This window comes from Cyprinodon variegatus, unplaced genomic scaffold (genome assembly GCF_000732505.1).
Source record: "Cyprinodon variegatus isolate N-32 unplaced genomic scaffold, C_variegatus-1.0 Scaffold321, whole genome shotgun sequence".
NCBI lineage: Eukaryota > Metazoa > Chordata > Actinopteri > Cyprinodontiformes > Cyprinodontidae > Cyprinodon > Cyprinodon variegatus.
In genome coordinates, this window is record NW_015150774.1 from 81885 (window position 1) to 98034 (window position 16150).

A 16150-nucleotide genomic window follows, 5' to 3' on the forward strand; every position below is an offset into this window, starting at 1 on the left:
CCCAGTCAAGACTTCAGTGAACCAGTCTCAGAACCTTGTTTATGATATATACTTATACCTGGGCTTAGTTTGGTATAGCCCTTTTAAGATTAACCCAGGATTGGTAAAGAGACTAAGTTCTCTGCAAAAACAAATCATGCATTTTATATTCCTTATCTTTTGCAAAAAGTAATTTCAAGATTCTGTGGTGGTCTTTTGTAACAGATTAAAATGTAAATACAGTATATGTAAAATACAAAACAGTAAATTGCCAACATTAACGCAAAATGTCTGGTTAAATCCATTGTGGTATTTATATGGTAATGAACTATGTACATTAATAAACAACTAGGGCAACCTGTGATTTCTTTGTACAGTATGTGATTGATAATTTCACTTGCTTTAAATAATAAAAAATTTTGGACAGGCTTTGATTTATTAACCTTGTCTGCAAGCTGTACTATTTTTGGAGTTATTAAGCAAAGATATATCCATCTGGTTCTACACCAGCCTAAATTGCTCAGTTCTGAAGAAAAATAGTTTGACCCATCACGCTGCAGTATTATGACATATAACTCTGATGAAAGCAAGAGGTGGTGACCCACATCTAATAGTATTGCTTTGCCTGATCAGCTCAAAAGCTGAGCGGCCCTCCTTTTCCTCAAATGATTTTATGAGAGCAGTCCCAGATTATTAATGTGACCAAAACTTGAGAGCTACACATTACCATTCTGGCTCACCAGTTTATCATTAAACATCCTGGATTACTTAACATACACTTAAAAAGGGTCAGTGCAGTGCATCCCATCACAAGTTTTATTTCACTTCTAAATATTTACGTGTAAATGTCCCTGATATACATGACAGGGTCAGTGAGAGTTTGGCCTATTGGCTCTTTTCTACTTACCTGTTTGCAGGATCTATTGTTTTTCTGTTCTTTAGAAAATTGTGCTCCATGGATTTTGCTGAGGAAAAGTCCTGCATACATGTGATCAGATAAAAGTGAGTCGTTTTGGATGAATGACGACACAGTGAAGAATCATTTTTAGAAGCTGTTTTTCTGAATTTCACTTAATGTACTACTTAAATTAAGTTATGGAATAATATTAGAATAGAGGAAAAATCCCTATGAATGCCTAAAATTTACAATAAATGTCAAAGAGGAAAATCGTATATTCGATGTTTGTATGTAAACCTGTTAATAGATAAACCTAAACATCTAAATCCTTAGAGAACATTTTGGTAAAATTTAAGTTCAGTTTGATATAAAATGAATTTGCTATTAAAATGATTTAAGGTCCGCCTGACAATTTTATTTTCCTCGTGAAACATTCAAACAAACTGGTCAGGAGTAAGGCTTAGTAAAGTAAAGCTACGTTTTCTTTAACTTAAAATAATCAAATAGATAAAATAATAGCCAATTAACACATTTCAGATTTACAGAGAGTTACAGAGAGTGAGTTTACCTTTTACTTGTCTCTGTGTGTAATCCTCTTTCCTCTAGTGCAGTCTTGTCCTCACTGAGTGTACAGAGTGTCACACCTTTTTTTTTAATTTCAGATTAGGTGTCAAAGGTTGACTTGCTGACTCCACCCTTTAACATTAGTAGAGGTGCTGTGACTCCTGCATTTAGGTGCCACAAAGCTGAACAGCTTGAATGTATTAGACATGGGGGACTCTTTCGTCATAGCAATAGATTTTGGTACTGCATATAGTGGACATGCCTTCAGTTTGACTGCCAAGGAAGCTAAAAGTGATATCCATGTAAAGAAGTGGGGAGAAGATGTTGGTCAACAAACTCCAAAGACTCCTACTTGTATCCTCTTCAATGAAAAGGAAGAATTGATCAGTTTTGGGTATAAAGCCCAAACTGACTATTTCAAAATGAAGGGAAAACAAGCCAAAGAATCTTACTTATTTGACTGCTTCAAGATGTCCCTCTACGGTAAAGTAAGTAAAACAAATTTCTTTTTTCTTTTTTTTTTTTTAAGGACAACACCTTATCCTATATATGAATATTGTTACTCCATGTAGTTGATGTTTTCTTCCACACTGTATGTTGTTACGATAAGGATTCAGCCTCAGACGTGATTGACTTCATGCTTTTTATTGTCCAGAGTTTCAACAGGAATCTGAAAATCAAAGCAGCCAATGGAAATGCATTACCAGCTCTTAAGGTTTTTACTGAAGCTCTCAGATTCCTGAAAGATGATGCATTACAAACCATCAATGACAGTGCAGCTGGTAAAAAGTTTATAGCCACTGATTTCACCTGGGTGCTGACAGTTCCTGCCATCTGGGATCCTTCAGCTAAACAGTTCATGAGAGAAGCTGCAATACAGGTAACACATATTCAAAAATCTAATCAAGAAAGGACAGTTGTGAAACATTTTCTTATGCTGTGTTTGTTAATATTCCAGGCAGGGATTGTTGAAGAAAGAAATAAAGAAAAACTTATCATTGCTCTGGAACCAGAAGCAGCATCTCTCTGGTGTAAGCAGCTGCCAGCTGAAGGTTTCATAGCAGAACACCAAGGGCAAACCAAACTAGAACAATCTCCAGGAACACAATATATTGTTGTTGACTGTGGAGGTATTGATTTATAATTTATTTTTTGCTTATGTACTGTTGCATTGCAGAGACATTTTAAATGTATTTTTGTAACTAGAAGATTTCACATGAAGATTTGTTTTATGTAAACAGTTTTATTTAAAAAAAAATAGCTTAAGCACCTATTTTAGTTTTGTCCAAACACAAATTTTTTTTAGTAGAAAGTTTAGAGAATATTTTTTTTCTAAAGGATTGACTGTCAAATATGTATTAGATTTAGGTTTAAATACTTTATGTCAACGTGAGGTTGGTCAAGGACCCAAATGCAAGGGAAAACAAACATGAAGAGCCAACTAAGGACAAGAAACCAGCAATGAGGAATTACAGAGGTGGTACTGTACATATATGGGGAACAGAACAAAGAATGGACTAATGAGCTGATATGGAGCAGGTGTGGATAGAAGTAACTAGAAGGGAGCAAGGGAAAAAAGACAGGCACAAGGGGGCAATAGAGAGTAACTCAAAAAATAAATTGAAACTCCCTTTATTTTCTACAACGAAAGCGAAATTGTACTGTTACAGCAGCAACAGGTTATAGCAGAAGTGGTCACACAATGTGGACCTTAGAATGAGTATAAAAATAACAGAATAAGTAACAGAATTTAAAAAATTAGAAAATAAGTCCTGTACTGTAGAGTGCGCAAAACAGCTTACATTTATTACAAAGTGGCAAATAAATCAAAGATCAACAAACCCGAAAGACAGAGATAACTGAAAACTGAAAACTCAAAGTCCAAAAGGGAAGAACCATAGCACTTTTAAAAAATGTAAGAAATGTGGTGCTGCAGATATCACGCAGATAGTTAATCATTAACTGGTCATCTCCCAGCTACAGCTTTTTTTTGCCTTAAGGAACATTTTTATGCTGGTAGTGCAGTTAGTTTTGCTTGTTCACTTTTTTCCACTCTGCATTTTAGGAGGAACCATTGACATCACAGTTCACGAAGTCCTGAAAGGAGGAGCATTAAAAGAGCTTCATAAGGCCTCTGGAAACAATCTGGGAGGACAAATTGTGGACCGAAGATTTAAAGAGTTTCTTAGAAAGATATTCTGTAATGGAGTCTGGGATGAGTTTGAAAAAAACCATCCCAATGATGTCAAAAAGATTGTGTATGATTTCACACTTTTCAAAAAACAAAATGATGATGTGGACATTAGCTGTCCTTATAGCCTTGGGAAGATTGCTCAGGATAAGAAGGCAATGGAGAAGTACTTTGAAAGGGTAGAAGGAGCTTCCTGGGATGAAGGATGTATAACCATCACTAAAGAGAAACTAAACTCATTCTTTACAGAGAGTCTGCAGGGTATCACTCAAAGTCTCAAAGAAATCCTTACCAAAGCCCTAAACATTAAGTACATTTTATTAGTAGGGGGCTTTGCTGAGAGCAAGATTCTGCGAAAACATATTGATGATAAGTTTGGGGTTAAGTGTAAAATTCTGTGTCCAGTTAGGCCACAGGAAGCAATCCTAAAAGGAGCTGTAGAGTTCGGCAGAAAGCCACACTTGGTGGCGTCTCGGAAAAGTGCTTTCACTTACGGAGTCAGAGTATCTCGAAGGTTTGACAAGTTCAAGCACAAGGCAGAAAAAAAATTCACCAACAAAGAGGGTGAATGGTGCAGGGATCTGTTCATGAAACTGGTGGAGGCCGATGAGGATGTGGATTGGGATGAAACCAGAACCTTCACCTTATATCCGACCGAGGCACATACGAGGATGATGAACTACAATTTTTACTGCACCAAAAAGACAAGTCCAATATATGTGGATGAGGAGGGAATGGTGAAGATTGGCTGCTTCTTTCTACACTCTCCAAACACCAAGCGTGGTATGAATCGGGAACTTAAACTAAACATAAAGTTTGGCTTCACAGAAATGACCATAGAAGGAAAAGACCTAGATTCTGATTTAACATCATCAATTGAGCTCGATTTCATGACTAATTAAAAATCTCAAAATATTTTTTGACTGTATAGGAGATTGTATTTCATGCATATCTTTATGTATATCTGAATTTTTTCCTTATACATTTTATTTCTTTGATAGTGTGGAATATCTGTATACTAAAAAAAACTTTGCAGAGCTACTTTCCTAAGATCTGTGATTTAAAACAATTATTTGCATGTGAAATTATATGTTATTTAACTTAAAACCTAATAGAAATAGCAGTTTAAATGAACACATAGAACCACGTAAATGTTATCTATTCTTTAGTTCCTCTGTGTTTTTGTGTCTATATGGTTGCCTTTTTGTTTCTGACTTTACCCGGAGACTGTATTATAAAAAGTTTTTTTAAAAATAAAATCAATTAACTGTGACTGTTATGATGTGTGTCCCAATTAGCTTATTTTAAAGCTCCAAACTTAACATATCCAGCTAATATTACAATGAATCCAGTTCAGTTGGGTGCTTACCAGTTTGGGTGATTGACTTCAATCATAATAATCACCTTCTTTTATGAACTCTTTAGTTAGTCACTGCCTTTGCAACAATCTCTCATCCGAAACAGCCACTTATAGACAGAAGATAGAGAGATCAAGAAAAGCCATTCAACAGAACCAAGCTCAGTAAAAATACTAATGTGCTGCAATTAGTGTGATAGGTCAATACATTTCTGATTGAGGGAGATCGGTTGATAAATATGACATTAATATTGGGGTAATAGAAGGTTGAAGAAATAACCATGGCAAACTGAGAACTTCTTACGAGTGATTATTGAGAAGGATCTGTTATTAACCCTCAGCTTAATGAAAGACCTGTAGTTTACCTTTGAGACTAAGAGAAAAAACAGAAGCCAAACATTCAGCAGGTCGAACATAAACTAAAACAATACCAACACAAAAAAGCAGCGATAACGTGGCTCAAAAGCAGGATAAAATATCAAACAGCAGGTGAACTAAACACAGCAGTGCAGAATACTGAGTTTTTACAGAGGAGAAAATTAACAATACAGAAATCAAGTATTTAAGAGAAAGAACACAATAAACACAAAAATGTGTACAACAAAAAATGGAGAAAAATAGTTATCTGATTGATTGTTTTTGTGAAAACACTATCCCTTGAAAATACACTTCTATATCCTACTTAAACATGTGATTTGAGCACTTTTTTCTAATTATTGCCAAGGGCACATCCCTGCTTAGTGTGTAATCTACCTTGGCTAAAACATGGACAATGAGCAAAGGGATGCTGTGTCATGAACTGAGGACAGAGGGACCCAGTATTCAAGGAGAGACAGTCCGCCCAATCTCAGACACTCTGGTTTAACAGTCCAGACCAAGAATGTCCCCAACTGCTGCAGTCCCAGAGGTCTTGCTGGAAGCCGATCCTGGTCAGGGATCCAGAACAGACAGGAACAGAGAACAGGCAAGATCCAGATCAGGCAGGAACAGAAACAGGTGGCAGGATCCAGACTTCCAGAGTCTGACTGGGACCAGAAGCATGACCAGGTGGTCACGCACAGGAGCAGACAGGATCAGGTGCAGACAGGCAGGCACAGTGGAAGAGGGTAGCTGAGACTGGACGTGGAACCGGAACTTGAAGCAGGACTTTAAACTGGTCTCCTCCCCGCAGCCAGGCTTACTGGATAAAAACTGAACCTCCCCACATATTGAGCCAAAAACCCAGAGGACTCCGCGGGGGAGGAACAGTGGACGATCAGGAGACGAGGCAAACACTAAAACCCTCTTTCCACGGGCTGCTACAGTAGGATCCAGGACATGAACCCTGACAAAAAACTAAACAGACAGACTAACAGAAAGATAAGTAATGATCTGGCACTGAATGCTCAGGCTGAAGGGAATTTAAACCAGAGGAAACAGGTGAGGGGAATAAATTGTAATTAAGGCAGGGAGGGAAAACGGCAGGTGAGAGGAATTACTAATTAGGGAGGAGCAAACAGGCCAGATCATGACATGCTGGTACTTACGCCTTGCATAGAACTTTTGAGGTCGAGGATTTTTCACCCCCTATTGTCACCAAAATGGGTGACAATGGCTATGGGTTGGAGCTTTATTATTTTGAGCTGCTGGCTTCAATGTGCTGACTCAGCAATGCTGAGAGCTGCAGAGGAAAGGATGGCTTGCAAAGGAGAAATATGTCTAAGGTCATAGGTGTGTAACAGTCTGTTAAAACCAATTGGCAAGTTCAGCAGCAAAGAATCCCTGTAACCACTTCGGTAGCATTGAGCTGGTCTTGGGATTCATTTTTAAGATATTGCAAAGAAAAAGTTAAAACATGCACAGTAAAATCAAAATAGGACCCCATAAACCAGAAAGTGGTTTATGGCGTTAGTTACACTTTAAGCTCAGTATTTAAAGATAAAGAAAACACATGACACAGGAGAGATCTGATAAAAAGAAAACAAGGTTTTTTTTTATCAGTTACCGCCACCAAAATTAATATTCAAAGGTGAGACTTCTGTTTCTTGTGTGTATCATTCTTTGTAAAGCTAACAAATCATTTAAGAAAGAGATTAGATCAATGGTCGAAAGCAGTTGAGTGTGGCTCTAAGTCTAGGGATTCTTCACTTCACTGGTAATTGGAAAATTTTGTGTTAACCATTGCATGACTGTTTATTTTTATTGTGATTTTTACCATAAAATTCTTGCCTAAAGACAGTTTTTTAATACAGGCAAAGGTTAGTTTGACTGACAATCGTTTGGCTTTTGTCTGGTGTGAACTGTAATAAAAACTTTGTGGTTGTTTTTATTCTGCTCAATCATTGATGTTACCAACAGAGCTAATCTGTTTTACTGTAAACAGTTGAAGAGTGGGTATAAAATGTTTATGATACAGCACTAACAGCTTTCTTAACGTCATTGCAATCTTTGAAGTATCACGCAGCTGCAGTTATATAAACTTGTATTTCTTTTTTCAATGAAACTAATATATAAGATATGGACTATTTTTTATTTATTTTTTATTTTTCAACAGACTTCATTATTTTTTTGCACAACTCGATTCTCTTATTATAAAAATATGAATTTTTATGTGAATTAAATGTGAGTTTTTATGCATCTTTTATGCATCAGGCTGTATTTTACCTCTATGATGCATACTACGCTTTGGTTTCTAAGATTTGACTTTTGGCCTCATTGTCAACTTTCTTGAAACTTTCTTACAGAAATGGAATTTCCCTTTGAGATTAATAAAGTATTATTGCATTGATTTAAATGGGAGCAGTAGAAATATGTAGAGAAAATAAGATATATTACATGAGATGAAAGTGAAGGTTCAAAATTACTATTACTCTTCAATGACACAAAGAGGCATTGAAAATTCTGGAAACAGAATTTTGTTTTACATGTAGTTACAAGTAGTTATGTTGGCTTGCCTTCTGTACCCCACTTTGTCCCATAGCGTCTACTAGACTACAGAGCATAGCAGAGGAGAGACAAGTGTAAAATATTGCAAATGCTGTGTCAGCACCATTCCACGAATTTAGCTTCTACATCAATGTACATGCATGAAAAATAAAACCTTTTCAAGAGAATGTTTATCATCCATCAGTTTCAGCGTTCTCAGCTGAAGGCAGACATGGGCAATGTGGAGTCAAAAAGTCATCTCCATGTCATGTATTTGTTCTACCCAGCCACTGAAGCAGGTGAGTCCAATCTTCAACATGAATTAACCTGTGCAGATTGGACTCACCTGGTTAATTGGCTGGGTAGATTAAATACATGACATGGAGATGACTTGTTGACTCCACATTGCCCATGTCTGGCTGAAGGCTATGCTAAGTAGCGATTAAATCCCTCTGGAGAGGTCTGTGTTTGCTGGACCAAGTCAGACTACCTTTTTCCTACAATTCAGATGGCGCTGAATGTAATTTTTTTTGTTTTTCGTCCTGCGATCCAAACCGAGTTGAACACGTTTCCTGAAAACACCTGCAGCAGCTAATCCAGTTCTGGTAACCTAAATCTAACCGGCAAAAGAGCAACAGCGGGCCCCAATTGCTGTTTGCCGAAGGAGCCATTAGAAGCTGCTTGAAGCCTGAGATGGAGACAAGGAAAGAGCCGCAGAGAATCTGCAACATGAGGGCCGTGGCTACCAGCTAGTTGCGTAACTAAAGTGAGACATCCCGGGCTACCATGAGTTATAAAGTTAAACCCCCTGTAAAGTTGCCTCCTATTATTGCATCAGATTAATCGAAATCTCTTTGAGATGAGTTAAACAGCTTTAAACAGCTTCTTCACGGGGTTTGACTCCCCACACACCGGTCCCCTCAACTGCCCTCAACTCTCCACACACCTCCAACCACCAGCCACCCAGAGACACCGGTCCCCTCCGTGCCCCCTCCAGAGACACCGGTCCCCTCCGTGCCCTCAACTGCCCTCAACTCTCCACACACCTCCAACCACCAGCCACCCAGAGACCTTCCCTGCCCACCGCCGCCACTCCCACCAACCGCCTACCCATTAACACCTTCAGTCATGCCTTCCTCCCCCCTCACAGTAACACCAATGCAGGTGAGAGGGCAGCTGATGAGGCTGAAACAGAGGAAAGCCTCAGGACCAGAGGGCCTCCCCCCCAGGCTGCTGAGGACCTGTGCAGATGAGCTCTGTCAGGTCCTCAGCTACATGTACAACCTGAGCCTCAGCCTGGGGGTGGTCCCCACCCTGTGGAAGACCTCCTGTGTGGTTCCGGTTCCCAAAATGCCACACGCCAGGGATCCGGCCCACTTCAGACCAGTCACCCTGACATTTCACCTGATGAAGACCATGGAGCACCTCGTCCCCGCCCACCTTCGCACCGTGGTGAGCCCCACCCTGGACCCGCTGCATTTTGCCCACCGGCCCAACATCAGAGTAGATTACGCCATCATCTACCTGCAGCAGTGGGCGCTCACCCACCTGGAGACGACTGGGAGCGCTGTGAGAGGCATGTTCTTTGACTTCTCCAGTGCTTTTAACACCATCAGACCGGTGCTGCTGAGGGGGAAGCTGGAGGACGCTGGTGGACAAGCATCTTGCTGACTGGACCATCAACTACCTCACTGACCGTCCTCAGTACGTGCGGCTGCACGGCTGCCAGTCAGAGGTGGCACTCTGCAGCACTGGGGCCCCCCAGGGCACCGTCCTGTCTCCATTTCTTTTCACCCTCTACACCTCGGACTTCACCTACAACACGGACAGCTGCCACCTCCAGAAGTTCTCCGATGACTCAGCCATTGTTGGCTGTGTGTCTGAGGGGAACGAGCTGGAATACCAGTCGGCCATCATGGACTTTGTGGACTGGTGTGAGAGAAACCATCTGTCTCTGAACACCAGTAAGACAAAAGAGATGGTGATCGTCTTCAGGAGAAGACCACCACCCCACCCCCCCATAAACATAAAGGGACAGGACATAGAAACTGTGGAGAGTTTCAAATACCTGGGTGTTCACGTCAACAATAAACTGGACTGGACTCACAACACTGACACTCTGTATAAAAAGGGCCAGAGCCGCCTCCACCTCCTGAGGAGGCTGAGGGCCTTTGGAGTCAGCAGGCCCCTCCTTAAAACCTTTTATGACTCTGTGGTGGCCTCAGCCCTACTCTACGCTGTCGTCTGCTGGGCCCCTGGCAGCTCAGAGTGGGACCGAAAGAGACTGAATAAGCTGGTGAGGAAGGCCACTTCTGTCCTGGGCAGCCCTCTGGACTCGGTGGAGGAAGTGGCTGGGAGGAGGGTGTTGTCCAAACTCACATCCATTATGGACAACACCTCTCACCCTCTGCACCAGACTGTAGAGGATCTGAGCAGCTCCTTTAGTGAAAGACTTAGACACCCAGTCTGTAAGAAGGAGCGCTACCGCAGGTCATTCATTCCTGCTGCCACCACACTCTATAATACTGCACTATAACCACAATAACTCTTGTAAAAACCACTGTGCAGCTATATTATAGTTTTTTTATTTATTGACTGTGCAATATTCTGTGCAATATGCTGACTGTGCTTTATATGTGAATATAATAGTCATACCACTACCTCACCGTTGCTACTCACCCTCCCTCTTCCCTCAGATTTTTGTTTAGGAAGTAAATAATTTTAGTGAAAAAAAAGTTCCCTAAACAAAAATGTACAAACCGTTGGTTATTTTCAGTGAAGAATCCCACCTAAAAACATAATTCCTTATGCAGCTAGATACTCTTATTCCCTTCTGCTGGAGAATCATGGTTTAAGGTCAGACTATTTATTTTCTTCCCTTTATTGCCCACTAGAGGAGAAACAAGTACTGTAGTGAACAGCTTGACACAACAAGCAGGGCTTTCTTAAATAACAGTTTAAAATCATATTATTTTGGTTCCACAAATGTAGAGGCAGTGAAATCCTGTTGCAACCTACTCTGCTTCATAGAATACATTTCTTCATTGGAAATGAAGCTGCTGAGTAAAACTTGGTTTTATTAGTTTCTTCTAACATGTAGTACATGTTACAACTATATCTCTCATTATTATCCATCTATCAATTTTCCGTCACGCTTTCCCAAGCGGGCCACAAGGGGTGCTGGTACCTATATCCAGCTGTCATTATTATCATTATCGTTATTACATTTATAATAAACTGGCCAAATTCCCATCAATGTATGAGTAAGATGGTATTTCTTTCTCCTCGCTATAAATAAATACTCGTAATACCGCTTAATAACAAATACTTTAATGGATGGGAATTTATTTTCTTATATTTTCTTTTTTCATAGTTTTCTTTCTTATCATTTTCTTTCCTTATTGCAGTGAGTGTGATTTTCCAGCAGAGAGCAGAGCAGCACTGTGGAACATTCTCCAGAAGAATAAATAAATGCCCTAATCAAGAAGTTGTCAGTCAGATTTATTCATTAGAAAGCAAGACCATTGATTAAAAATAGCTAGATTTTTTAGCAAGAACATTTTCAGACATTGTTTTTCCATTTTAAAGCACAGTTTTGATCCAACAGATCTTTGCCAAATTATTTCTACCTCTATAGATTTATATTTGGAACTTTACAAGCTTCAATGTAATTTATTGGGATTATATTGGAACATTATACAACAAACCAGTACATACGTCTAATGGGAGTAAAAATTCTACAACTCTTTTTTAATTGTGATTAAAATTTAAGGAAGTACAAGTCACATAAGACAGAATATTAATCAGAACCACAACACAGCTATAGGAAAAGCTGAAATCTGGGCGGAAGACGCTCTCGAGGTACATAAGTTCCCGAAGTTTATGGGCACTGCCATTTTAGTTTGTGTAATTCCTGCATTGAGAGCTGTAGTGTTGTGTACCACTGATAGGATGTGAGGAACCGTACTATTGTGATATGTAAACGGTCATAAGAACCAACCGCGACATGGGTCACTGATCCAAGCTCGGTCTGGACTCTGCACGCATCAGTTTCAGATTGGTAAATGGAGCAATACAGATAACCACAGATCAGACAAAAATAATTAATCTGAATCACTGTCAGAGGCATTGTAAAAAAAAAAAAAAAAGGTTTGAAACTCTATTCTGCGGTGTCTGTACCATGACATTCAAGGAAGAATCAAAGAGTTCATCGGTTGGAAAAAAAATGCTTAATGTCTTTGGTGGCTACATCTACAACGTGAAATTTTGCATGAGAACTTTTCTAGGGGGAAGAGTAATGCTGTTTGAACCAGACACACAGTGCATCATGCAAGACGGTATGAAGTTATTACCTGCTCTGGTTGAAATTCCTGGTTGACTTTTTCGAAAATGATGTGATTTCCTGTCAAAATTCTTTCTTACGGGGGAAACTTTAGCATTCCTTGAGGAAATGGGAGCAAATCTGTAAACATTTCCGCACGTTTCTCCCAAACTGGCCAATAGGCAGGATGATCCCTGCACGCCACTTACAAGAGCTCACTAAATGATGGAGACTGCACCAAAAAGAGAAACCATACACCTGTCCAATTACAAGAGAAATGGTGCCCAAATGTAAGGTTAGATAATCCCCTTGAGGATGAGCAGGATGTGATTTACAAAAGCTGCATGAAGCATGTGAGGAAGGATATACTGGATGAATTCCTGGTTTACAGCCTCAAATCACAACAGTAGATAACAATCATGTAAAATAAAATATAAGTCCATTCTATAAACTTTGTATAAAGAGTCAAGGATTATATTTCCAACTTTTCAGATAGAGATTGGATCAGAGTGTCAGTATGAGCCTATACGTCAACTGCCTTCAGCATGCGGAAGAAGGACCTTTGTCTGCATCCTTTTGTTGACTTTCATGAGCTCAATCATAACAATTCCTGATTAACATACACTTCCATGCCTTCAGGATCTGTTCAGCAATCTTAGAGGCATTTCATAGTATTCCATTTTGGACGAAGGAAGGACTTATCATCAAGTAGATAATAATCATCAAGGATTTGTGAGTGAGAAGTCAAGGCACCTGAAATTCAGTACACCACTGGGTTTTAATGAATGGGTAAGGATACCATTTGGACTGAGTGATGTGTCAGCTGCATTCTAATGATGTATGGAAGGTGTTCTAGAGGGCATCAGGGATGGGTACTGAGTGCCATTATGCTGCCAAATGTTCAGCAGAATGTGAAAAAATGGCATTAAAATTTGGCCAGCCAAATATGAGCTTTTCAAGAAATAAATTCTTTATCTTAGGTAAATAGTTTTATGAGATATCCTTGATACTGACCCAAATGATTTGCAAGCTGTAGTGGCTCTGAAGTAGGAAAGATTCCACTCCACATGAAACATAAAAGGCATTACCGGTACTAGATTTCCTTAGCTATCACCGATTGTTTATCCAAGACTTCCCCCGACTTGCAGACCTCTGTGTGATTTTCTTCAAAACTCAGCTGACACAAGTAAAACCCTAGAGGCTACAGACCTCAAATGGGTGAGATTGTGAAATTAAAGAAAACACAGGTCAACTTCCTTCGTGCACACCTGTGACATAGACAACTGAACATCAGACTGTGCTATCCATGTTTGTGGAGATGCTTATTATTCCACCCATTTTAGCCTATCCCGACTTTGATCATACGATTTTGCGGCATACGGATGCAAATAAAGAAGGGCAAAAACAATATGTTGTTTTTGGACATGAGCAATAATCATAACACCTGCTGAACAAAACAATAAAGGAAACAATCCCATTTATTCCTTTAAACTTGAGTTTCTGAGTTTCTATTAGAAAAACTATCATTAGCTTCACATTTCTCCACTCTAAGAGAGCACTCAAATACACACCCACTTTATGTCCCCCAGGATACAACCTGTGTCTCTGCACTGACTGCAATATCGATATTAACACTGGCCACATTACATTGAAAGTAAGGTAACAATCTTATCAATATGAGAAGCATAATTTTCTTGATTGCTTTGTTGTTGGAAAAATAACTCATTACAAGAGGTATTATGTAACATCATTACTCCCAACACTGGTCATGGTGTTTTTTCAGTTTGGTTTAACTGCATAAATATTCTCTGTAGACCTGTTGTAATAATCTGTTCTACACCCTAATTTTCCCTTCAAATGCAATTCTACTATTGCTTTTTTCTGATAGTCTGCATATATCTCTCATTGTAGGAAGTTTGCACTTTACTTTCAAATCATCCTAAGTTCTACTGTGTGACAAGACTGGGAAAATCTATTGTTCTTCAGTCTGCCTTTACTTGAGCTATGCTGTATAGGTTTGTATAGGAATAGTAGAAAATTAAAATTAACAATTAATTTATTAACATAACAATTAAAATTATCAGCTTGATACCACGCTGAAATCTTGTGGAGCAGTAAAGTTCAGAGAGACAGTTCAGTTTTAGAGCGCTAATGTAAATAATTCTCATAAAGAAAAGATAAAAACAATTACAGCTAATTTTGGGTGTTCACTTCAGCTTATTTAGAATTTTGGATTCAGATCAGATCACCTGATCTCTTTAATATGGCCCACATGATGTCTATATACAATCCTTCACAACTCTGCACCAGCTGAATCCTACATTTTCCCACTTTTCATGTCTATAGAAAACATAACATCCTAGGGAGGGGTGTAATCCCTGAGTCAGGCCTTCTGTCAGCTGTCTTGCACATTGATCAGGTGCTCAATCTCTGAGCTGTCCTCAGATCAGCAGTCTGCAGTTCCAGCGGGAGGTGGCCTCAGTGCCACAACCGGTCCACTCTGCTGTCCAGGGTAGGCTGACTGTATGTTTGGCATAGACTTTGTCCTCAGAGGCCTGTTCAATCCCTCTACCCTTCTGTCCATCAGCTCTCCTCAACATTCAGCTGAGGTCACCAACATGTTAGACCGCCCCCAGCCCTTTACCACCCCAAGTCTGATAGTGACATAACAGAGAGATGAGTTAGACGTGCTGTATTCTGCCAATTTTTCCTGAAAACTGTCAGTAAACATCATCATTATACTGTGATTGGTAACATATTCATGATTATTGACTTTACCATACAGTATTCTTCATATTTTTTATTGTATTCTCCTGGATCTAGCACTATGTGTTGAGGTCTCTCTTTAAACTATTTGTTGTAACTTTGCAATTCTCTGAATTCAAAAAGGAATATTGTCACGCTGTTTATTCATAACTGTTCAGATTTCTCACCTCCTTGAAAAGATGGATTTGTTACATATTGGACAAGAACCACCCCTTGGATTCACAGATGGTGAACTGGATAGATTGAACCTACAGTGCCTTTTCAAAGGATTGGGCCCCCTAAGCTTTTCGACCTTTGGTCACATTCTAGGGTTTTTTTTTGTTTTTTTTTAAATGAAAAACAAAAAAAATTGGTGTGCAAAATTATTAAACCACCTGGAGTTAATACTTTGTAGCACCACCATTTGCTTCAGGCCCGTCTCTATCAGTTTTACACATCAAGAGACTGAATTTTTTGCCAATTTTTGCCCTTTCTCGACTTCAATGAAGTTGGATCGTTGATGAACAGCAGTTTTCAGCTCTGTCCACAGATTCTCGATTAGATTCAGTTCTGGACTTTGACATACCCATTCTGACACCTGGATATGTTTATTTGTTAACCATTTCATTGTAGAGATTTAGGTATTAGATCATTGTCTTGTTGATCTTCTCCTTCTTTGAGCTTAAAGTTTAGAGGGATGGACGCGTCTTCATAAATTTGCTGTTGTCCGATACTCCTTTTTTTTCTTTGCTCCTTAAGAATTTTAAAGCTTGGAAAATCTTTTTGTATGCAAATCCGTCTTATTGATGTGCATTACCCCCATCTAGTGGAATGGAGTGTGGATCGGGATGCTACAAATAAATTCTCCCACACATACACACAAAAAAGATAATAATAACAACTAAATTAATAAATCTTATATCCTTTCCATCAATTTCGTTTTCTTATGGTAATTCATTAAATAGGTGAAGTGGGTAGCACTGCCTTGCAGCAAGAAGGTTGCAGGTTTGATTACTTGCTAGTGGTCTTTCTGCATGGAGTTTGCATGTTCTCCCTGAGCATGTGTGGGTTCCCTCCGGGTACCCCGGCTTCCTTCCACAGTCCAAAAACATGACTGTTAGTTTAATTTGCTTCTCTAAATTCTCCTCAGGTGTGAGTGTGTGCATGAATAATTGTTTGTCTTTGTGTTGC

The 16150-nt window shown here is 39.3% G+C and overlaps 1 protein-coding gene across 1 annotated transcript; it reads left to right on the top strand.

Annotated features, from left to right (window-relative positions):
* Positions 1-1647: 1647 nt before the first annotated feature.
* Positions 1648-4534, top strand: LOC107091029 (heat shock 70 kDa protein 12A-like). Its single transcript, XM_015384730.1, has 4 exons — positions 1648-1929; positions 2097-2321; positions 2400-2571; positions 3507-4534. The coding sequence occupies exons 1-4, from the start codon at positions 1648-1650 to the stop codon at positions 4532-4534; spliced, it is 1707 nt and encodes a 568-aa protein (XP_015240216.1).
* Positions 4535-16150: the final 11616 nt, after the last annotated feature.

Excerpts from the sequence above, each read along its gene's own strand:
- LOC107091029 (XM_015384730.1), top strand. The coding sequence starts at position 1,648 with ATGGGGGACTCTTTCGTCATAGCAATAGATTTTGGTACTGCATATAGT. Across the intron at positions 1,930-2,096 it reads AGATGTCCCTCTACGGTAAA|AGTTTCAACAGGAATCTGAA; the intron begins GTAAGTAAAACA and ends TTTATTGTCCAG. Across the intron at positions 2,322-2,399 it reads TGAGAGAAGCTGCAATACAG|GCAGGGATTGTTGAAGAAAG; the intron begins GTAACACATATT and ends TTAATATTCCAG.